This window comes from Poecilia reticulata, linkage group LG1, assembly GCF_000633615.1.
Source record: "Poecilia reticulata strain Guanapo linkage group LG1, Guppy_female_1.0+MT, whole genome shotgun sequence".
NCBI classification, from domain to species: domain Eukaryota; kingdom Metazoa; phylum Chordata; class Actinopteri; order Cyprinodontiformes; family Poeciliidae; genus Poecilia; species Poecilia reticulata.
The window spans coordinates 5,006,714-5,031,908 of record NC_024331.1 but is presented as its reverse complement, the minus strand read 5'-3'; the positions used below and the strand labels follow the sequence as shown (position 1 = coordinate 5,031,908).

Below are 25,195 nucleotides of genomic sequence, written 5' to 3'. Positions count from 1 at the left end.
GAATTTCTCTGAATTCAACCTGCTAGGAATCTCGTCTAATTTGGAGAAAAACATTCTCCAAATTAGACGAATGTTTTTCAGGTATATAACAAAGACTAAACGAAGACAACGAAACATGATTTTGTTGTCAAGAATAAATTAGCTTATACTATATTTAAGAAATTTACAGTAACGTATACACAAGCAAGCAATTTCAGTCAATTCTGACCTAAAATGTTTCCTCATTAAATATATTTTGGACCTGAATAAACATAACCCGACAACAATAAATGTTTGAGTAAGATGGAAATGTTATTTGAATCCCGTACTTCCAAATCGACACTTCAGAAAAAATATTACTGAACTCCACTCAGTTCTCTCCCTTGATCCTCTTGTATATTCCTAGTAAATAAAACTTTCTCCTCAAATTAATTTCCTCCACAACCTCATTGCCCTCGTTCATTGTCTCCACCAGGTTCACGTTCCGATCAGCTAAAGGCTAACTCTGTTAGCTGTCATGTTTGGAGCACAGGCGGTATTTCCTCTGCTTATGGAACAGCAGATCACCGTAAGGAGGTGTCAGCTTCAATTACACTCTCACACACACACACTGAACTGAAACAGAGCATGGAAGAAATACTCAACAAAAATGTAATGTTAGCTCAATAAAGTTCAGTTTATTTTTACATTATTAACTACCTGTAGATAAAAAATAAATAGTAGATTATTAAAATCAAATTTTTGCATCAGATCAACCCATTATTGTAAATGCTGGCCATCTTTTGAACCAGTGGTTCTTTTTTGAGATACCGAACCCCCCAGTATCATATGCTCATTCACCGAACCCTTCTTATTCACCGCCCACCCCCTAACCCCCCGCCAACACACAAAATACTTTGCCGTATTCTGATTTAGTAATGTAATTATATTAGCTGTGTTACCGCCCCACACCACTAGAGGCAGTAGCAACCCCGAAAAGATGCGACTAAGGAGCAGATTTAGACTATAGAATTAGGTAAAACGGTGAGTTTTGCTGAAGTAATTAAAGACACAAGCTCAAATCCATGCTGAGTAAAACTCCTTCAATCAGGGCTTCTCCGCAGCTCTGATTGGCTAAGCAATGTAACGTGATCCTGTGCAGCAAGTGATGGCAAAGCGGGRCGTCATCACGACTTTACACAAGTGTGTCTTTACCTTCGCGGCAGAGGCTCCGCCGAACCCCTGAGACCGACTCATCAAACCCCTGGGGTTCGATCGAACCCAGGTTAAGAACCACTGTTTTGAACATTGTCATTTTGACAATTATTTTCACAAGTGTCTAGTTGGAAGATCGTCTTGTGAGGTTTTCTAATCTGTTAAATCTGCAGTGGATGAGAAGGTGTAAAGGTAGCACCACCTCATCCACTGGTGCTAGAATGAGGTTTTAAGCAAATTGGTTTATTTAGCAAAATTGCGATGAAAACATTTTACACGCCACACGAGTCGCACCATCAGCAAGCGGACGTTGCCGTTGGCACAAACCACAAAGAAGGCGTCAGGAAGTAGCTGGAGGATCTACCAAATATGTTTTTTATTAAATGTGAATGCTGCCATTGCAAAATTGTGTTGTTGTTTTTTTTCCTATCATTAGAAGAATATTGATAAAGTCTTGCTCACATTTGGAATAGAAACGATGCTGACGGGCCTGTATTAGTCAGAGTTAGCAAACAGATGCAGACAGACTTGCTCATATTTAAATTTGCAAAGGCAAAATCTTGCTGGCGTGAAAACACACAAGCCACTTGTAGCTGCATTAAACCCCGCCAACTTCTCAGCAACACGTACAGAGTTGGCACACCTACACACGCACACACACACAAGTTCACCATGCACACGGAGCATTGCTCATGCCAACAACAAAGTCTGAATGTTTTGTAAAGCATCACTAAAGCTCTAAGCGGTGGCACTGACTGTCTGAATAGGACGAATCCACACAAAGCCAATGTGGCTAATCGAAACTGCAGCAGCTGTAAAACACCTGCTGCAGTTCAGATTGCAGAGAAGTGTACCAATCCTTTATTCCCTTAACTGCATCTGCAGCCAAACGCCACTTGTTGCTCAGCAGCGTTTCTCCTGCCTGGGTCTGACGGGGAGCTCAGCTAATTGCTGTTTATGGTTTGAAGCCCAGAGGAAGAGAAACTGAGACTGGAGATGCTGGGTGGTGGTAGGCTGACGGAGCTTTTGGCTGAATAAATCTGCCGTTAGTCGTCTCCGCTAACTGTGCGACGACTGCATTTGGATGAAAACAAAAACAAATTGTTCCTTTTGGGCATGAATAATTAGTTAGGTCAATCTTTAAACAGTACAAACGCTGCGTGAAGCAGGAGTTTCTCATCTTGTGGAAAACGATTAAAATCGCTTCTTTTGTTTTGTAGAACTTATGGAAAACATTAGGAGACCTCTTGCTTTCTTTAAGGTTTTTGTGAAAAGTTTAATTTCTTGAATAGTGAGATTTACAAGCATGAATATCTAAAGCTCATTTGGGTCACTCAAGTGTGACTCAAAGTTGCTTTTTTTGCCCACATTCGACCCTGAACCCTCTACTGAACTGGATGATTTTGATCTTTTCACCCCCCCTCCAAAAAAAAAAACACCAAATTTTTGCGACTTCCAAATGTGGTACTGATTCTGTCGTGTATCCGGTTGTTTTCAAAGCCTCTGCACTCTGGACGGTCGCGTCACATTTTATCCAACTTTTACGTCATCGACGGCAAAAACATGTCGTAAGTTTACACCAGAAAAAGCCAATCACTGTAAACTTGGACTCAAGCAAAGGCTGGTTATAAGTTTATGAAAGAGGTTTGTGTCATCGAAGTTCATCAAACCACAATCCCACAACTCTTAGCTTTGACTGATGCATTAAGACTTCGCAAAAAGTTGCAGTCAGTTCTCCGCAAAAGGGCCGCTGCTGTTAGCTGTGCTTTCTTTTCATTAGTTTCCTCTGTGGTGTTATGATTTTTTTGATGATGCAGTCTGCTCCCAGTGCTGGATAAACTTTAAAAATGAATCCACAAACGGCTCCCTGCCTGTGTGACGTCTATGTTCCTTTTCTGTGCATGAGATGTAAACCGTTCACACTAAAGTCTCATTGTGGTTGGGTTTACTTAGTGGTACCAGCAACCAAACAGAAAACTAAAAAATGTTATTTCTTAGCATGAAGACCTGCTGTGTGGATGTAGCCTGAGATTTTCTGGAGAACATTGAGAGGTTTTGAGGAGGCAAAGTTTTCTGAAAATGTGTAGTGGAAGGTTGAAATACCAGGAAGGAGTTGTGGGTTGGCATTTATCGTGAGGATGTTGCTCATTTCACCATATAATGTCAGATGAAGATTTGTGTAATCACATAAGACCGAAGAAACACATCAGCACACACACTGCCTCACTCTCTTTGTCACTTCAAGTAAATGCTGCTGCTTCATTTGCACACCGTCTCTCCAGTCAGTCTCCCAGAATTTTCTTTCTTTCTTTTTTTTTTCTTTCTTTCTTGAGGGCTAGGTGTAGGAATCTCCACCGGTGCAGAACAAATCCGGCTGACGTTTGCGGTCTTGCGCGCCGTCCAAACCGAACACATCTCTACAGTATTTCAGGCCTTGCGGTGTCAGTGTGAAAACGGTTGGTGTCATGTCCTTTAGTGACAGCACTGCAGCGATCTGCGGGGCTTCCACCAACTCCTCCGTGGGGCTTCGCCGGGTAAAGCGTTAGCTTCAGGCTAACACGTACAGGAAGAAAAAACTGCGAACACTGCTGTCCAGACGGGAAACCACAGAAACACAAACACCTTTTTAACCAGTCACTGTCATGGAACTGAATCATTGCTCTAATGCTCTTTTGCTAGTGGTTATCAAGCCTTCCACTCAGGAAAAAAACACACACACACATATATATATATATATATATATATATATATATCCGAATGGTGACGCATCTGCCTTTATCATCTCATTTCTAAGTTCCTTCAAAGTTTCATTTCCACACCAGACGACTTGGCGCGCTCTGCGCTACGTGGGATCTTCGCTCATTTGTCAGCTTGTTTTATATCTTAGGCGCAACAAGCTAAAGGCTGAAGGAAATGTGAGGGGAGGTCTACTTAAAGCTTTTCATCTAGGGCAGCCTACGCCATTATTAGACCGCTGTTTGCTTTTTAGCGCCCTGTGCTTGGATGTAAATACGCCTGACCAAACAGGGGGACGAGGGGGACGCTGACGTGATTCAGTCCTAACGAGTGTCTGTTATATTCAATATATACGTTTGATTTATTTCGGTTTTATCTTTAAGGCGCGTCACGCAAGTGAAAATAATTTGGGATTGTAAAGACAAGCAGTACACTTTGAGTCGTTTGTGTGTAATTGCGTGGAGGTGAGACTTCCGGCCATTAAGCCTCCAGCACGGCTACTAATGAGGATGTGATGTCGCATCAAAACAGCCGACTGTTAGCCTCTGACTCTGTTGTGTTGATGGTTTAAGCTGTGTGGGTGTATCACTGTGTTTGACTTTTTTTTTAAAGATTTTTTTGGCTCTAGTGGTCTTTATTTGATAGGGAACGAAAGTGGGTAATGAGAGAACGGGGAAGACATGCAGCAAAGGTCGTCAAGGCCGGGAATCAAACCTGCGACAGCTGCGTTGAGGACTAAGGCCTCCTTTTGTGGGTTGTGCTTAACCCCTGCACCACCACAGCACGCCCTGTGTTTGACTTCTGTGGTCAATGCATTTCATGGTAATTGATACCTGCCACCATGCCTAATGGGCTGTGAATATTATGTGTGAAAGGTGCGGTAGAATCTCTCTTAGTGCGCCGACTATGAGAGCTCACATCCAGCAGAGGCTGGGTTTTTATTTCTCAGCCTGGGGTCATTTTCTTTTCTTTTTTTTTTTCTCCTTTGGCTGATATGAGTTATAACAGTTTTGTTGTGGTGTGTATAGTTGATTGATCTCTGTTTATTTTGTCACACTCTGTGCTTTGAATGTGTTTTCCTAGAGTGGTGTTTCTTGCTGATCCACTTTTTTTTTTTCATTTCCGATACCAATTTCTGAGGTTTCCGATCCGATAAGAAATCAGTGCTGAATGGACTAAAAAAGTTTCAGACATAAATGTACTGAATTACAAATTTGTTTGATGACTCTGCACCAGTATGGGACATTTAAATACAAGCTTGGTCAAACATGATATAATTACATAACTTTTCATTCATTCAGTTGGTGCAATTAGGAGCAGAACAGCCAATGTGAAATAAAGAAACTGAAACTAAAAACAATGGTTGACTACCTTAGTCAATCAATACCACTATCAACAAATTTTATTGGTATTTTATGTGAGATAAATTGTATTACAGAAGTAGAAAGAAAATGTCTTCATGTTGTTCCACTCATGAAAATGTATAAAGCATCTGAGGTATTTGTATTCTGACCCTTAGTAGAGCGATTAGGTCAACCTCTACATGCACGACTTGTTCTGAAAATATAATAAATTATATCAATAAAGTACAATAAAGAACAAACGGAACCAAGCTGACTTTTTGATACTTCTATATACTTTCTTCTTTTTACAATGAAACAAGAATGTCTTTTTTTTGGAAAATGTTTTTTCTAAAATACTGCAACAACATCAAATTCATGGTAGAACATGATCTACACTCTGTGGGACACAGTGAACAGTACATCAACAGTTTACTGGAAAAACATTATGTGCCACTGCTTATACCTAGATATTGTAACCCAACATAATTTTGCTGTTTATTTCTCCCCGAACATGGAACACAAAAGGAGACATCTTTGTTTTTGCAGAATGAGGGATGGACATTATTTAAACAGCTTCTGTTTGTCTGACCCAGTAGAGCTAAAGCAAATATTCAAAATTGTAATTCAGTAACATGAAGCATTAGTTCACTGCCAGCTGTGTGGACACAGACGTCCATAAGAATCAGTCATTAGTTTTCCAGGTTACAGGTAGCAGTCGTCATGTGACTGAGAGATAGTCATGTTMTCTGCTTAGCCATTTAAATTCATGGGATTTTTTTATTGTCTTTTCAGAAATCTGTTGCCATTTGTTTTAAAAAACAAAAAAGACCTGAAAATATAATAATATCTTTCCATAACTGGAGGGAGATTAAAGTCGCGGTGTTTAAGTAGTTTGAGGCAGATGAGCAGAAGCCCTGGCCTGTTTATTCAGTGGTTGGTTAACCTTTTGTTGAGGTTAATAACTCTGATATTGGCTATTTAATGTTATTCTGACAAAATGATTACAGCCTGAATAATTCTAGAGACTTCCTTTTTTTTAAGTATAAATATTAAGTGGCTCAAGACCTTTGAAATTGTCTATTTATGCTGCGTTTAGCATTTGCTTAAAGCTATAGGTAATAAGTGTTCTTTTTTATTTGTATTTTTTACATATAAAAAAACTCTGACCATGTTGTGACAGTTCTGGCAGAAGGCAGAGGAGCTTAAGTTTTTTTTTTTTTTTACATATTTGTTGAGTGATAGCTTCAATAAGCTATCACTCAACAAACAAATATGTAAAAAAAAATGTATTAAAGTTACTGCAGCTTCAAAGAGGCGGTATTTTATATTTTCCAGGTATAGTGTCGTTTTATAAAGGTCAAGTAACGGTTACGTTCAGTTCTTACAAAAATGCTGAATATGTCAAACATAAGTTATAAGAAATGTGACGTCACATCTTAACGTCTTGAAATTGGCCACTGTCTCTTTAAGAAGCTCTTGCTGTTTCCACACATCATCACAACAGTTCTACTCCATTTACAGCCGATCTCAGGAGGGTCAGAACCTCGACTTTGGGACTGCAGCTCTGAGGAAGAGTTTTGTGGAAATAGGCGACACGTTATAAAAACTGGCGTTCCCATAGCAAAAAGTTGCTATGGCAATTCGATGATTTCTCAAACATTCATGAAAGAATGAAAGCAACATTCCAGATGTGTTTTTGATTATTCAGTAACATGATAACATGATGTAAAGCTAAAAAAAAAAATAGAATTCACATTATGCCGCCCCTTTAAATAATACCCATCTCCACCAACAGGGTCAAAAAATAACAATCATCCAAACTTTGTCATTGACCTTTGCCGTTTTGTGGCATGTTAATGGAAGAAAGCATTCTTACATTGTATCTCAATGTTCTCTAAATAATTTGTAGTTTATAGAAGGAAAACAAGCATGAAAATCTAACTAGTGATGTTATGACAATCATTCAATGTATGGCTGCTTAGAGTCGACACAATATGTGCTTCAACAAAAAGCAAAGCTTTTTTAGTTAGCAAGCACCACACTGTAAAAAAAAAACAAAAAAATTTAAATCAGCTTTAAAACACAGGAAAACCAAACGGCACATCGATGTGGACAATAAACAGGATGCATAGGCCATCCATTTGGTCCAAATGAGCAACATTAAGCCCGCCTTATCTGTAAGACAACCTTCATCAACACTGACTGGTTATCTGGAGACCTTAAACCAATGGGGAGGGAAGGAAAGTCACAGTAGACCAGCTGGGATTTTCCTTTCTGTCGTCTTGGTGTTAAATCTGCTTTGAAACATCCGTCTGACGAGGAAGGAATTTTTTTATGTCCAACAGAGCATGAAAACAGAAATCTGACAGCTGTTCTAAAACATGAAATAAACCTGCTTATGTGGCAGTAAATGGCTGCAGCTTATGCACATGGATCCTAAGTGTGGCTCAGTATGCCTCGCACTCGCCAACCGCATCGATAAAAGCATTTCTCCTGGTTTTGTCTTTGGAGATTTCTCCTATCGTTTTGCTAATAGTTATGATTTATTAACCTTGTACCTTTACCGTGTCATTAAAAAGTAACACTTTCCGCAGTTTCTTGAGGAAATCTTTAACCGTCTGTATTTCTCTAAGTTTGTGGTGTTGTGAACTCTGCAGTCACACATCATTAACACAAACTATAACAGATGAAGTTCGACTTCACTTGCTTTTTATTTTGCACCTGTTCCTTAAGCCTGATCACAGTTTGCACAGAGGAAGTTGTTGATAATTTGCAGCTGTCTCAAACCATCTGTGATCCTTTTAGCAATTAGAAATTGGTCAGAGCAGATTAAACGACTAAAACAACCAAAGTGTAAAGCTTGTCTTAACACCATTCTTACTCGGTAGCTTATAGTAAGATCAGTGTGTTCTGTTCCCTCGTCTCGCTGCTGCTACTCAGGATCTTCTCTATCTCTGTTCCTGTTCCAGCTACACAGCATCGATTCCATTCAACAATCTAAAAATCCTCTCAGCAGTCTAAGGTTCTGACTGAACTACTAAACTCTCCATCCTGACTCTCTGCTTTTCCACTCCTTTTCCACTACTGGCTTTTTCCACTCCCCTCTCTTTGGTGATCTTTAACTCGTCCCCGAAGCCAGAACACCTAAAATATCGAATTTCTGAAATATTTTTGAATTGATCATATTGGGGTTTTTTGGGATTCATATCGTTCTTTTGTACTATTTTGTGTGCTTGTAGTTTTATTCATCTTTGCCTTAAAAGTAGTATTCTTTCACATGTTCATAAGAGAACATGGTATGAAGGGAAGTTAAAATATATACAAATATATACAAGTAATGTCATTCTGTACTTTGACAGGTTGTATATATTAAGCAACAGATGATCATTTTGTCCTCAAAGCTGAGGTGAAACAAGCAGAACAAAACGGGCAACCATAAAGTTCAAGCTACTTCTATCGGTGTCACATTGTAATGCATCTTCAAAACTGTTGTTCCTGATGCCACCTCTTCAAAATGATTTTTCTTTTCAACATGAACAACATTTCAGATTAAAATGTCAGATCAACCTTTTTAATGACAATACAGACAATTACAAATAGACATTCAGCGACAACGACGATGAGTGCCCCAGCTCACCAGCAGGAGGCTATAGAGACCTAGCTTACCTAGCTTTGATAGCACACCTCCACTTTTTGGCAATTGAATTTGCACAGGAACCAAATATTTACCTCTAAGCTAAATGCTAACAAAATATATTTAACTTTTTCTCTAACTAGATGTTTTATGTGCAAACAAGATATTTAGTTGGCATGCTAAATATTTAGCTTCCTAATAGTTATCAAGCTAAATATTTAGCTTGCTAACAAAATATTTACTTTGAAGCAAAATACTTAAATATTTTGTTTGTAAACTAAATATATAGTTAGCATGCTACATATTTAATTTGCTAACTCATTGTTTTATGTGTAATTTTAATATGAAATACGATGCTAAATATTTAGCTTGCTAATTAAATATGTATTTAGGAGCAAAATATTTAACTTTTTTAGCTTACAAACTAGATGTTTTATGTGCAAACATAAAATATTTAGCTTGCTAACTCATTGTTTTATGCGTAATCTTAATATTTAGTTAAATGCTAAATATTTAGTTTGCTAATTGAATATCTAGTTAGGAGCAACATGTTTAGCTCATTTATTGTACTAACTCAATGTTTCATTTGTAAACTAAATAGTTAGCATGCTAAATATTTAACTTGCTAACGCAATATTTACTTTGAAATGATGGCATGTAGAAATTAATTAATATCACGGTAAAAAATATATATATATTTTAAAAACATGAACCTCTATTTTTTCTCTCTCTCTCTTCTAACCAAAAATATTTTTTCTGCAAAACTCTGACTCTGTAACTTTACAAATGACATCTCGTACTTAGTGGTTCAGTACTGAAACATGTCTCTGCTTTTACTGGCTTAACCATAAGATATGTCACCAGTCCATTGTCAGTGTAAACTTGGAGTATAATTCGCAGGTCTTACTATCTATGTTGTTGTTTCTCATTTCTGTTCTTTTCTTGTTTTTCCATTGTCCACAAGCTCCTCTTGTGTGCCGCCTCTGAAATAGTTTTTGCTTAAAAGTTTGCTCTCCGTCTCTCTCGTCCAAGACTCGTAGGTTGCCATGAGTGAGGAGGAGGAGGGCCCTGGTGTTGCAGCATCAGCATCCACACAGTCTGCAGCGACAGCCGCCAGGACAGCACCGGCCGCAACTAAAGGCAGAGATGGTGTGGTTTCGTCCTCGCCCCCCCGCAGGCCCTCTCCTCGCTATCGCGTCTGTCTCGAGGAAAAAGAGGCAGAAGAGGAAGAGAAGGGGATCATTCACGAAGAGAGGCTCGAAGAAGAAGAAAAGGAGCTGAAGGTGGTGGAGGAGCGTGACGACGGTGGCGGCGACGACGAGGACGACGCCGACGACGGCAGCAGCGACACCAGCGTGCTGGTGGTGCCCTATCCTGAGCTGGTTCCTGTGGTCTTCTTCTGTCTGAAGCAGACAACCTGCCCACGCAGCCTGTGCATCCGCATGGTCTGCAGCCCATATCCTTTAAACCCAGTGTGGGAAGTCTGCAAAAAAACCTCATGTTTCAATATCTGTATTCATCATGTTTTACTCAGTCAGTACTTATTCATTTCTCTTTTCAACGTTTTTTATTTTTATTTTTTCAAATTCAAGTCAGCCTGAGCTTGAGAAGATTTTAACATACGCAGCCTTTTAAAAGTACTGAAAGCTCTAGTCCTCTCTGCATGTCCTCACGATACCACTGCAAACCTAATGTGCTTTTATACACCGACACAACTAGTGTACAATTGTGAAGCCCAGAAGAAAAAACAACATAATGTTGTAATTTCCCTTCATCCTCTTTAGTCAGTACAGTGGAGAATCACGTTACGCCTCTATCAACCTAACCAGAGTCGGAGCAAAAACATTTGGCTTTTCTTTTCTATTTCAGCCTTTCTGGATGAAAAGAATATTTTTGGTGGGGAAAATAATTTCTAAGTCTGACCAAACACTCAATGAAATTTAGGTAAATACTTTTCCAACAGATGTGGTCCAAGTTTTTTCACTGTAACTCTTACTGCATGTTTTAGGAACCTTCAGCCCAGCCTGGAGTCTCTTACAGGTTTTCTTCCCCTTGTTTGGCTCCAAACTCCTGCTTCTTGACATCGACACCTTTAACTTGCAGAATAATTTCTTCCCCAAACACGTCGTGGCAGTTACATCCAGACTTGACCTCATCGGACCAGACCTTATCCGACTCGTAGGTAACTTTCTTGACCAAATCATCAGCTGCATATTTGAAAGAACTTTCAACATGCTTTTGTTTTGTGCACAGAGGAGATTGCAGCTGAGTATTTTATGTATTGCTCTTGTTGGAAAAGTGTGCCTTCTGTTTCCACGTCTTTCTGAAAGTCTCCCTTGTTGTTTGATGGGTCTTGGACAGATGGGTTTCATGTCATGCTGGGCCAGAATGAAGGTGACCTCTAATGTGGCTGGTTTGTGGTGAAAAGATGTCCAAATTATGACTCTAACTGCATTCACTGGAAGACTCAGAACTTAAGAGCTCAGCTGTAATGACTGACGTTAGTATGTTGTGCAGCAGTAAGACGTTTTTGTGAAGGTTTCTTTGCTTTTGCCAATCGTGTTCTGTACCGTACCTAGGCAAACAGTTTCTACAACCTGGAGGATAATAATAAACCAGCTGATAATAATTTTCACATATCAACAGCAATGCTTTCCAACTACTGAAATATTTTAAGAGCTTCGTTGGCTTTCAGTTCCTTTTCACTCATCCTTTTCTTCAGGAATTCAAACTTCTTCCTTGTTCCAATATTTTACCCACATCTTTTATTTGTAGACTGCTTTACTTCTTAGTCTTTGCGTGTATGTGGATTACTTGGCCTGTTGCCAACTGGTGTAACTCTTTGGGCAAATTTCCTTTAGTAGAAGTATTTATACTGTGGAAATGTTTCAGTTTTATTTTTACCCACTGTGAAATCAGTGTTTCGGCTGATTTGCGGTTTTCTGGTAGCCTGTTCCAGATTCGAGGAGCGTTGAAGCTGAATGCTGCTTCTCTTGATGCAGCAACAGCAAGTCTTTAATGTATTTTGACATTAAGCCGTTCAGTGTTCACATTAATAGCCTGTTCATAATTTCAAATGTTTTGGACATTGAAAGCACAAATAATTAGTTATTTAAGTATTATTGTAAATAAAATAAAACAGACACATTGTGTTATAACTTTCTTTCAAGATAGGTTTTCTTCATGTCACACTCAAATTAAGCACAACTAGTGGTTGCCCTGGTGACCGACTGCTTACCTGAGCAGCAGGTGGCTCCTCTAGAGTTTCCATTGACCTCTTGATGTCGACATTGACCTCAGGTAGACGGTCATGTCTCGAGAAGTCCTTCATTCCAGGTTCAGATAGTAGATTTAGTTGTTCTCAGCATGATGTCACATATACCCTGACCTTTGACCTGTCTGGAGTGTTCCTTGGTCTTCGTGATGCTATTTTTGATGTTTGTTGAACGTTACAAATCTAACAAAAGATCTAACACATTCAGCCTTGGCGTTGTGTTGCTTTTGCAAAATACAAACACAAAGCTGACGATCGTATCCGATGGCGTTTGCAAAGTGTTACATCATTTTATCTTATGTGAGTGTTTCATGTTTACTTCTCTTTCGTGAATTACTCTCAGGTTCTCGCCATTCTGAATTCACATCTTTGTGTTTTTTTTTATTATTTAGATTTTTTTTTTTCGTAGTGTTTCCACAAACGGACCCATATCTTAGCTCTCTGCCTGCCTGTGCAAGTAATGACAGGTGTGTCAGATTACAGGACACGCAGAGCATGCTGCCCCCTCAGATCAGCGCAGGGTGCTTATCAGGAGTCTTAAGAGCAACATTTACAGTGCAATAATGTGTGACTCATGGTGGGAGTTAATATATGGGCTATCAGGAGCAGCACAGTCGAGTGAAGAATGAGAGCGGGTGAGATATAGCCAACTGGTAGAAAGTCACTGAGGCGGGGAGAGAGAGACATATGGAAAAGGGAAACGGCAGAGAAAACGGGGGGAAATGAAGAGACGAACAGGAGGAGAGAGACAGAAGAGAAGAAAGAAATGTGATGAGAAATGAAAGGCCTTCTGATATGTATGTGTGTTTCTTTTCGGAAGAAACAAATGTTGGCCTAAAATATGAGCACAAGTCATTATTTTGATTTTGGTAAAGAAAAATAAAATAGTTCTGACAGAAAATGTATTATTTTAGGAAGGCGGTGATATTGTCATGTAATATAGTTGGTGGAACAATGTGCATACATATCACTTGAGTTAAAATATGTGAGTTTGACACCTGAAGTGTTTACACCCAGTTAAATGACTTGAATTTTGATGTAATAAAGAAAATAGACCATGATAAATCAACTTGGAAGCATCCACCTTCAGAAGGGCAGTATTATGTGTTTCTCAGGCACATAATACCATTTTATAGCACAATCAAGTAACTATGGAACCTTCAGTTGTTACAGAAATGCCTTATATATAAAATATGACTTAAGTTAGGAAGTAAAATTTCTTTTAACACCATGAAATTGGGCCTGTCTCTTTAAAAACTCCTGCTCTTTCTAAAACTCAGCTTCCAAGAAGTCACCACAACATGGTTCCTCTATTAACCCTTTAATAATGTTTTTACCAGCGTTTCGCTGAGCAGCAGCTCCTATAATGAGCTCAGCAGACGTACAGTTCCACCAGGTGTTTGCTAATTGCTGCTGGCTAGTCTGAAGGAGCTGAGTGGGGGGAGTTGTGGTGGAGGGCATTTTGTGAGGCAGCAGCTCAGAAGCTTGGACACTGCAGCTCCTCCTGGCTAGGTCCACCCAGGCGTTTTGCACAGCTGAATGGTTGCCATGGAGATTAATGGATTACTCAAACATATATGAAAGAATCAAGGCAACACTCCAGGTATGGTTTTGTTGAGGAAATAATATGAGGTAAAGCTCAAAAAGGTTGATTTTACACGTTGCTGCCCCTTTGACGTGACTTGTGTTCTTTGTAATTTAACTAGAAAAATAATTGGGGGGGGGGAAATGCCATCAATTAAAAAAACAATTTGATGGCATTTAACTTGTACTTTGTTGAAGCAGCTTTTAGTTTAATTTAACTACAACAGCCAGTCTCCTTTGGCAAGAATGTTTCAACATGTTCAACATTCACCTGGTGATATTTGCCTTCTTTATTCTCCTTAAGGATCCTTTAAATCTATTTGATAATCTACGCATCATTTTTCATGTGACCCCACAGAGTTTGTGGCATATTTTATTTCAGACTCTGGCTTGGCCGTATGAAATGACAATCAGGAGGAGTAGCATCAGATTTACTGACGCTTTAAATTTGACTTTGGTTTCAAACGCTCACAGGATAATACAAACATGTATAGATATATGAACTTTAATGGAAACAAAACAAAGGAGAAAAGGTGAGTATGTATGTGGTTCTCCAGCCATTTGTTTAAATATGGGAAAGAGAGAAACATGAGTAGATTGTTGTTGTGAAATTATGCTTCTGTTGATCAGCAGCAGAGCAGGTGATTCCTCAGGCTGTGAAGTGTTCATTAGAGAGACAGCCTGGGGGAAGAAACTGTCTTTGTGGTGGCTGATTTTTACAGTCAGCGCTCTGTAGCGCCGATCTGAAGGTAAAAGTCCAAACGACTGATGTCCAGGATGTGTGGGGTCTGCTGAGATGCTATGGTAGCTGCCTCCCCCGCCCCAACTCTAGACCTGTACAAGCCTAAGAAGGAGGGAAGGTCAGCCATGATGACCTTCCCTTTAGGTAGAGCTAAAATGAGTAGTTTAAGTTAATGTTGCTTTCCATAAACATTTGGAAATTGGTTTTTAACACATTTTATAACTGTGCTGGAAAGCCCAGCTATGATGGTTAACTTTTGACATTTCATTTTTTTCCCCCTTTTACTCCATGAAGTCCTAAAAGGTCTTTTGCTTCGGTGAATTTGTTCTCATGCAGAGTGAGAACAATCTGCCGCACATGGACTCTGTGTCAATCTCACAACACTAAATATAATCAAAGAGGCTGGATGGGTGGAAACATGCGTGGCAGCGACTGTGTGTGAGGGCACACGGGTGCGCTAAAGTGTGTGTGTGTGTGTGCGTGTGCGTGCGTGTGTRTGTGTGCGTGTGCGTGTGTGTGTGTGTGTCTGTTTTACTTTCCCCATAATAAAAGGGCTGCTATTGACCAAGGCCACTTTCTCGCTTTGTGTGGTCAGACTGAGTGGCTGCGGAGAATTGATCTGCACAAAAAGTGTTCTTTGTGGCCCAATCCACTCCGGGAACTTCACTGCATGTGTGTTGTGATCCGAGTCGACGTGTGTTACTTTTTGTTTTTTTTTCTTTCTTTCTTTGAAAAGACAGAGAGTTTGCAAAATTTTAAGCTTTGATTTAAAATTCTGGGCTTCAGTTTAGAAAAGGGAAACAACCAGCGTGTTAGAATTCAAAGTGCCATGTTCACCTGTTCAAATAATTTCATGCAAATATTAACAAAGAGCACTGCAGGTGTGTTCAGCCATCATACAGTTCAGGAGGAAGATGGACTCCATGTGTAAGGAGCTGAACTCAAATAGCGCGTCAGTCGTCATACCGACAGTCACTCCACTGTCCCAGATGTCTCAGTAAGAGTAAAAAAACTTGGATCATTTTTATTATGTCAAATATGTGCATCAATAAATCAGACCTTATTTTGCACACAAAACACACATATGGTGCTTTTTTTAAAGCATCATATGTGCTTTGATGCTTTGATGCATATGATGCTTTTAAAAAAAGTAGTTTGAAATATTTGAAAACCGAACATTGATTGGAAGCTGTATTTAATTGGGAGTAAAGAACAAACAGTGTCTAAAATTTACATTTTTCCTGCAGACTTTATTGCAACAAATGTATTTTCTCCTTAAATCTGAAAATACTAAAAGACATTCAGTCTTTCTGGTTAAGATCTTTTTCTTCAGGGCATTTGTACACACATCTAACAGAACAAATGCGTTTATTTGGCCCATTTGGCCTGGAAATAAGTTTTCTGTTTTCATACACTGCAACACATTCAGATGAAGGAGCAGCCAGCAGTGTCGCTATCTGTATGAAATCGCTGTTTGTTTGTGCCAAAAACTAATATTCCCATGCTGAATCATCTGCAGTCGCCTAAGAAATGAAATGTCAGACCTTGTACATCATGATGTATGTATTTTTTTCTTTTCATTTTTTTTTCACCCTACTTTGTACAACAGAGCCGTTTCCATCAGGGACTCTCGTCACTTTATCCATTTCCCTGTGACTCAGGTTGGGAGTTGGGTTGAGCGTGTCGCCTCGACATATTAAGCAGCTCTCAGGCAAAGACACAGTCCACTTCACTCTGATAGGGAGGGATTCTGAGAAAGAAGTGGGACAAAAAAAATGCTGCTCTCCATTTCTTAATCTCTACTTATGAATGTAGGGAAGGAAGTAAAAGAGAGAAAGGGAAGGAGGAAAGAGAGGGAGAGACGAGTTTATGCAGTCAAAAGAGATTCGGCTCTAAAGCGAGTCTGATAGCAAGGGAAGGGCAGATTAATAGTTTTCAATTTGCTTTTATTTGCCTGTGGACTAACACATGTGGCCTTCTCTGCCTCCAGCGTCACTGCACTCCATCGCTCAACAAATCTCATATTTGTAAATGTCTGAAGATTTATAGACACGCGTGTGGAAACACGTCTTCTTGTCTTGTCTTCTTTTTATGTTTTGGGCTTTTTTTCCCCTGCAAAATGCAAATTCAGTTACACTCAATGCAAAGTGACCGCTCATGTATAGTGGGTGAAACATCCTCCAGTCAATATAATAATATAATTATTACAGTAATGCTGCTAAGATGGACTATCTGTGCAAGTTTGTTTGCTCAACAAAATGAATCTAAGCACTGAATTACTTTCGTCTCATTGGCTGCAGGTTTCGTTTTCAATGATGTTTAACAGCAGATTTGTGCTGACATATCCTATAGCTGACCATGCGCCTTCTGCTACTCATGCTCTGCTTTAAACAAGAACCATTAATTTTTTTAATTTTTATTTAAAAGCTGTGCTTGGTGTACGTCCTAGCAGTAACCTCTCTCAGTGAGCTGCTCTGTCGATACTGTAGCTTATAGAGTAAAACAATAGCCTGCACGTTAGTTACAACAGAGTATCACAGAAACTTTATGTGCACAGAGGCGCTTTCATAATGTATTACATTTTGTTTGAATTTATCTGTTAACATGCTGTGCCATTCGGTCGGCTGTTATTTCTCACTCTAAAGCGAGAGATGATCGATGGTGGCTTCGCTAATATTCGATGGATTTTCAACTTTCAAGACGTCTTCTCAAAATCATTCAGGAAACTTCTCAGGTGATTTTACATTAAAAAAGCTAACGATGAGATGACGTTTAAAACTCAGCATCTTCTTCCCATCTTGATGTTTGCTGCCCTGGACTCATCTGAATATTAAACAGAGGGAACATTCTTGCACTTTTTGCGGCAACAGGCTTCTGTTCTATTTTAGTTTTGTTTGTTTTTTGTAGTGTGAAAAGAAACTGAACCAACTGAAAAAACGTCACAAGCTAACAAACCCATCAACTAATTTGGACCAAAGAAAACGAAACATTCCTCACGTGAAACTTTGTAGCAATACCTGCAGGCTTCCTGTTTCCTGTTGAAAGACTCGCTCTCTCTCACTCTTTTGCAGCCTTAATGAATCTCAGACACATTTGCAGATTTGGAGTTTAGTTTAAAATCTTTCCCTCTGCAGTCAGTAAATTTAAGAAATCTACTGATACTGGAAACAACCAACTTTGAGTATTTTCTTTCTGTAAGTAACATCATGCAAACTGAGGACCACCATCGTCGGCATATGTTTCTGACTAGCTGGTCACGAATTAGGGGCAAATTGTTCTCTCTCCAGCCAATTTCCTGGTGCTGCCTTACTTTAACGTTTCACATTTGCATGAGGTTCACAAAACCACCATGACTGAATTATGACTTTATCTCATGGAGCTATTTATGTCCATTGCGTGGGCAAGCTTATTCACGTGTGATTTTAATTTCTTACTTAATGGAATCGCTGCTAATTGCAAAATTGTGGGGGTTTGTGGACATTAGCAGAACATAGACAAAAGGTTGCTGCTCCTGCTGCAGGGCTGGACTGTATTGATCTTAAGACTGCAGACATTAAAAAGACCCAGGGAGAGATTAGAGCTGATTAAACAAGTGCTGTGAAGTACATTATGAAATAATTTCAATTGCGTCTGTGTCTTACGACGTAAGCCCTAAGGGTATCTGACTGGTTAACCTCCGCAGAAGCTCAGCTGCAGACTGATTTAAAGATCAAAACGGCTCAGAGGGCCAACGGGACATTTTTAGATTGAAGCTTCGAACGCTACGGGCCGAACCTTTCCTTTCTCTGGCAGTAACTTTGTTCTGTTTGCGGCCGCTCACCTCCAGTCCAGATCCTGTGTTCAGCAGTGAGTGTGTCAAAGGTGTGTTAAAGCGGTGACAGTCGCAGTGCACTTTCTTTATATCAAAGCGATGGAGGCTGCCTGACCCAGAGCAGGGCACCCATTAAGGCTGCGTACTTTCCAAGTGGGGGCCTTTCAGGACAGCGGTGGGGCAGCCTCATAAACTCAAAGTCAGAAGTTAATGTTGTTGCTAAGGAGCCATCAGCACCATCTGATTTTCTGTTGTTGTTGGGTTTCTTTTTTTTTTTGGCAATGTTAAAAAATATATTTGTTTTTCTCTGAATGGAGTTACTGAGTATCATTCAGGTGAAGAGCCTCAAATTATTAAATTTCTTCCTCAGTTTCTTAAACAATGTGCTTTTTTTAAGTGTATTTATTTAGTTGTTGTTTAGTAGAATTATTCCTTCTGAAATCATGATTATTTATTGACTTTTTTTTTACAAGGTTTTTCTTAAAAGATCTATCGTCATTGCAGTCAAAGCTCTTCTTCAGGACAAAACATTTTTGTTTTCTGACTCCCCACAACATCCAGCTTGTTTAATCTCTGTCCTCTTCCCTTTGAAGTGTTCACCGATGAATAGATTGGTGTAATGCTGACGGGGACGAGACGCCCGCCAGGAAATCCCAGAGCTGACGCGTGTTGTTGGCGGAGCTGTACGCGCGAGAAGAAGAATACGTGTGAATTAGATTATAGTCTCACTTTTTTTTTTTTTTTTTTGTCATCGTTTTACATCATGAGGATTAATGCAATTTCGGCATGTAAATGCTCAGTAGGTTGTGTTTTTTTTTTTTTATCTGGAATGTATGTTAAAATGTCTTTTTTTTATTATTATTTTACCACATCTCAGCAAAAAGAAAAAGAAAAGAAAAGGTAAAAGAAACCAGAGCGTGCCTACTAAATTCCCTCGGCTTCAAGATAACAACGTTCCTCTGTGTTTACTGTAAGTCAGTCGTTTGACGAACACGCGATGAATGAAGAGAGGTGACAGGAGATAAGGAGTAAACAAGAACGCAGCATGTAAATGATCTGCTTATTATACACAAGAGTAATTTGTACATTAAACTTATTTGCATATTGATTTTTTTTTTTTTAATGAACCTAAAAAGTAGAGTTTTTGTTATAGAAGTTAAACTCGGACCTGAGCAGATAGAGCTGTGTGGGCCAGGATCCCGGGGTGTTTTGGTTTTTCTGCATTTGTTTCTTACTTTCTTGTTCGACTGTGATCCACCTTAGATGGGTGTTTTACTTTCAATCAGTGTTTTTATTAGTTGTTTATTTATTTACTCAAGATTTATGTTCTGTTGGTTCATCTGTACCATCTCTCTTGTACTGTCTCTCTCTCCCTCAGTCTGCCTTGCGCTCTCCCCTCACAGCTGCACCCTGTTTGTAGTTAACACCGGTTGTTTGTCTGGTGACCAAGCTCCCAGCATTTAGCCACCTCTCCTCACTGGTTTCTTCTGTTACCTTCATGTTACCTGGTCCCTTGTTAGTTCCTGCTGCTCTTGTTCCATGACTCCCTGAGATTTCTTTTTGAATTGCTACTTTGTTAAAAATATTTCATTATCTATTCACTGCCTCTCCCTGACCTCACCTTGGATCCAACCATCTCCAAAAACCATCACAACTTAACCAGCTAGATAGAAAAAAACAAGAAAAATCCACTGCGATAAGAACTTAAGGAGTAGTAATAAATTTAATAGGTAATATTTTTGTTTTAGTTTGTGTTGCTAAAAAACTTACCAGTAGGTATTATGGATGTTTGAAGTAGGTTTTCTTCTGATTTTACCAAAATGTCTCTTCTGGTTGGAGGTAATATTAACCCAGCTACAGTCCTTCATTTGAATCTGACAATTTGGGGACAGAAAAAAATTAGGATAGAAAGTAACTTGGAATTAAAAATCTTTTAGACATATTAATAATTTTGGGCTGGGATGAAAACAGACCATGGTATACATTATTTATTTAAATTACTGTGTGACAATATGAAGCCACAGTATATTAAAAATGTGTTTGGCGCCATCTAGTCAAAATGAAAGCTGGAACTGAGACAACAAATTGTCAAAATATTTTATATGACTATAACTAGACTAAGTGAATTAACCATTTATGAAATTCATAAGGCTTCCCACAAAGACTGGATTTAATTATCTCAATATTTACTCCATTTGACATGACTAGTGTATACATTTTCAATTTTCTGGCAGGCAAAAAAAAAGTTACTATCTTGGAGCAGTCATCTCATGCAGAGATATTGACGTCGGAGATTTAATTTAGAACTCTTACTTGCATGTTGATCTACTTTGCATTAACTTTCTCTGCTCCACACAGCCTTGTGCAGCTGGAGCCGCCCATTGCTGCTTTGCCTTCCCGCTGCTTGCTGCCAATACGCATTACTGTCATCGTGGCATCGCCCACCGGGCCTGCAGGTGCTGAAATAACACACTGCATCCTGTGGAGAGAAGGCTAAGGGGTGTGTGTGCGTGTTTCCATGTGTGTATGCCTGAGTGGGTGAGAGGTCATCCTGAATGTGCTCAACCAGTCAAAAGATTTCGGTTTGCAGTAACTGGAACTGAATGAAATGAATTGTAATTTTTAAACAGTGAAGTATAAGCGTGAATCCTTATAAGGTTCCTTATAGCTTTTATGTACAGCATACTTTTAACAAACGCTTTGCACATCTAGGTTATAGAAGTAGGAGTACACGGAGCTGAGGCAACCAAAGAGTGGAGCCAAAAAAACTGAATTCAGGTGCTGTAACAGATTCCGCTTTGTTTATTATAATGAGAGATGATTCAAGCTTCTGTCTTCCTCTGTGCCTCAGATGGCACACTTTTCTGAACTGTTCTTTGCAGAAAAAAAGGAACTAAATTGCATGTGGTGTGTACATGAGAAAAAGTACACATGGTTTAAAGGGAGTTTAAAGGGACAGGATTATGTATTTTCCAGGCACATAGTGCCATTTTATTGCACAACTAACCAACTACGTTACCTCTGGTTGTTATAAAACTGCTATATATCTCATATATGACTGAAAAAAAAGTTGACTTCATAATACAAGCATTGAAATTGGGCTCCTCAAGAAGCTCCTGCTCTTTCTGAAACTCCTCCTTCAGGAAGTCATCACAGCATCACTCCTCTATTAAAGCTTTAATAACGTTTTTACCAGTGTTGCACTGATAAGTAGCTCCTATATTGAGCTCTGCAGATGCTCAGTTCAACCAGGTGTTTGCTAAGTGCTGCTGGCTAGTCTGAAGGAATTGGGCAGGGAAGCCACGGAAGCTCAAAAACCTGGAAACTGCAGCTCAGAGGAGGAACTGGGTCTCGAAAGCGGGGCTAGGTCCAACCAGGCGTTTTACACAGCTGAATGGTTGCCATGGGAGATTAAAAGATTTCTCAAACATGCATGAAAGAATCAAAGCAACCCTCCAGATATGCTTTTGAATAACATTATAACATGATGTAAAGCTCAAAAACAGTTAATCTTTACATAATGCTGTAAAGACCAACTGCTTTTTCAATGAGGACACGTGTCATACTCTGTTCATATATGAACGTTTTTAGATGATATATTTATAAACCACCAGATAAATGAAGACATTCCCCGAAATTTGGTAAATGGCAGTCATTAGTCTGTCATTAAAACTCGCCTCCAGTGATTGCTGCCTGCACCGCACTATCTTGGGAGCTGCTGAGCGGCGTGTGTTGACGTGTCGTTCGCACGTGTGCGTGTGCGTGTGTGTGTGTGTGCGTGTAGGTGTGTGTGTGTGTGTGTGTGAGAGAAAGTGTATGACGGTGTTTTTCTGACACAAGCAACTCAATTTAGGAACCCTCTTGTTGCCACTGAAAGTGATCCTGGTCCCTAAGGATACAACACGTTGTTCCCCTCATCAAGTTAATGAATATTAATGTCACCTTTTTCAGGTCACACTACAGTGACAGCAAACAACAGGAAACATTTTTAATACGTATTGTGACAAACGAGGGTTTGTTCTTCCCTGTTTATCTTTTTATTTTTTCTACAATTTATGTACTGTTATAAATAAGTTAATTAAGTAAAATGATACTTACAAAATTTACACTAACCTCTACTTTAAAATAATACTTTAAGGTCTTGATGGCTGTCTACTGAGTATATTTCCTTTTAAATGTTGATGAGTGAGTACAGTTGAAGCATTTAAGAAACTGATTCCAAATTACAAAATTAGCTAAATATTTTGTGGCTACAATCCAATTTAATATTAATTAAATCCAAAATAGTAATGTATGTTTTTTTTTGTATTACTCTGATTATTAGGAAATACTCCTGAGTTTTTTCCTCTACTCATATTTTATTTATTAAATTAAATCTGAACAATAGAGCTAAGAAAAAAAAGTTACCTTGTCAGGTTTAACCCCTGACATAAGTATATAACTCTGCAAAAGAAACACGGAGACAGAGATTAGAATTCAACTCGCTGCGAGGAGAGGTGTTCGGAGATGCAACCAGTCACATGCCCCAAACAAACTCTGGCTTGCATTCCGCTCTCCCCGCTTTTTATTTGGGGAAAAGCCCTGGTTACAAATGGTTTCTAAAGGTGGGGGAGCAAACAGGCTGAAACTGGTTTACAGTATGCATTCCTCTTCCTTCTCCAGATGCCCCCAACTGGCCTTCTTCTCCTTATAAGGTAATGGTCAGCATGCATCGTTGACACCAGCAACTCTGTCTGCTGGCGTCCCGGAGCGGGGGTGGTTTTACAACCACATGAAACAAATATGTGACACAAGTTTCTACTAAATCCACACACTATTCATAAACAGAAGAGATACTTTTATAGATAACTACATTATTTAGAATGAAAACTAATAAGTAGAAAAAGATAATATAACATTTATCCAACATACCTTAATATAAGATAACATGCTTTATTACCCACTAGATCCCCATAAAATTAACCATTCTTGGCATTATTTTAAAAATCCTAAAATAGCACCAATATATACACATACTCACCTATAAAATCATATACATACCAAACACATATCCATAACATTTATGCATACACACAAAATGAAAAGCTACAGTTCTCAACGAGTAAGCAAGGGATTATTCCAGAATGTTACTCTATAAAGGAAAAAAAGCTACAGATGAAGAAATTGAATAAATAAAATTAGAGCGTTTCCTAAAAATGGAATCCAGCAGAGACTTATTCCCACTTTTGTGTTGTGCTGACAAGATGAAAATGTCCTCGTGTGAAAATAATCAGAATGTAGATGCGGCGCCGACTCGACAGTTTTCCTTATCTTGCGCCGAGGCTTCTTATCTCTGCTGGAGTGAATTTGTCCGAGCATCGCATTGCGAGGTGGCGGTCATTCTGTCCACTTCGATACTGCTGTCAGTTATGAAATAATTTCAATGAAGAAAGACAGAAATCCTGCGTCACCGTATAAATGGGTTAAAAATCAATAGACTTATCCTTATTTTATCTGTCGCCTGTCTATCAAAAGCAGACAGTGAGAGAGAAACTGAAAAGCATAGATGAATAAAACAGATTGTAAAGCGGGAAACAAAACCGATATAATACCAGATGGTGAGAACTAGAAGATTTGCTGAGCTTGCTCATCTTTTAATAAAAGCAGACTGCTGCTTGCGATTGAAGGCTCTCTATTTTTTTCAATTTCCTCTCACCGCAACTGAGACACAGAGGTACAGCTGTTAGTAAACCAGCAGAATCCATTTCTACTTAATGTGTCCCACCAATCCTACTGTGTATTGAGTCTCCTCAACTGAAAGAAGGTGAGTAATTGCCGAATTAAGTAAACGTTTTACTGCATAAGCTATTAGTTTTTAGTGTACATGTACATTTCTTTGAAGGCAGGAATGAATATGTTACGGGACTTTATTATGGGCGCACCGATTGTAGTTTTCTGGCCGATCGCTAATTACCGATCTTTGAAAAGCCTGACCTGCTGATTCCGATTTTGGCCGATTCCAATTTTTTTTTTTTTTTGTCTGAAATGTTGCTAAATGTAGCAAGAAAGTCGCTGAGTTGCTAACATTGGGATGACTATTGTTAACTTTAAATGTGCAGACATGATCCTGTGGACTGGTCAGTCAGACTCTCTCACAGCAGAGCAGAAGAGGACAGTAGTTGATCACCCATCTCCCAAAATTAATGAAATCGGGACCAATTTATTGGTGCACCCCAACATTGAGAAAATATTTGCAATACTGAGGTAAAAAAAAATCACAATTAGAATATTTTCCAAAATCTTTCACCCCTAAATTAGAGTCTGACAACTAAGTTTTAAAACACAGGAAAGGAAACGTAGTGATCTGGAAACTAGAGGCATAACTAAATTCAAAACCAAAAGGACAAAACAAAACCACAAGTGTCATTAATTTCATAGCCTATTACTTATGACAAAACATGTTGACAATAGCTGCAGTTTCCATTATAAATGTGCACAAAACTTTGTCAATATCTCACAAATGTAAAAAAACAAACAAACAAAACAAAAACCCGCAGAATTTCACAACTGCCGATTTATTGGTGAACCTCTAAACTTCATTACTAAAAAAAAAAAAAAACAGAGCAATTTTCTGAAAACTGCTCAGTTTAAACATCAGTATTATGCTAAAAAAATGAACATTTTTCTAGATAGTCATGTATAATTTCATTTAATTCCCTTAGGCTTTTATTACAAGTTGAATTAATTGTATCAAACTATTTGGACCATTGAATGAGTCAAATACTGAGCTTTGTGTAATAACACTAATACTCTGGTTTCTTGGTGGATAAGTGGTTGACACCAGAGACCAGTAAAAGTTTGGTTTCATTTTTCTTTAGTTAAAATCTTAATAAAATTAAATGATCACAATTCAGGACAT

The 25,195-nt window shown here is 38.9% G+C and overlaps 1 protein-coding gene across 4 annotated transcripts in view; it reads left to right on the top strand.

The window, feature by feature from the left end:
* Positions 1-25,195, top strand: part of LOC103479941 (voltage-dependent T-type calcium channel subunit alpha-1I-like) — a 200,969-nt gene that overhangs the window by 38,307 nt on the left and 137,467 nt on the right. For all 4 annotated transcript variants that reach the window (XM_008434689.2, XM_008434762.2, XM_008434828.2 and 1 more), the window contains one exon: positions 9,919-10,342. In XM_008434689.2, coding sequence (XP_008432911.1) covers positions 9,933-10,342 — 410 coding nt within the window. In that variant the 5' untranslated portion in view covers positions 9,919-9,932. The remainder of the gene's footprint in view (positions 1-9,918; positions 10,343-25,195) is intronic.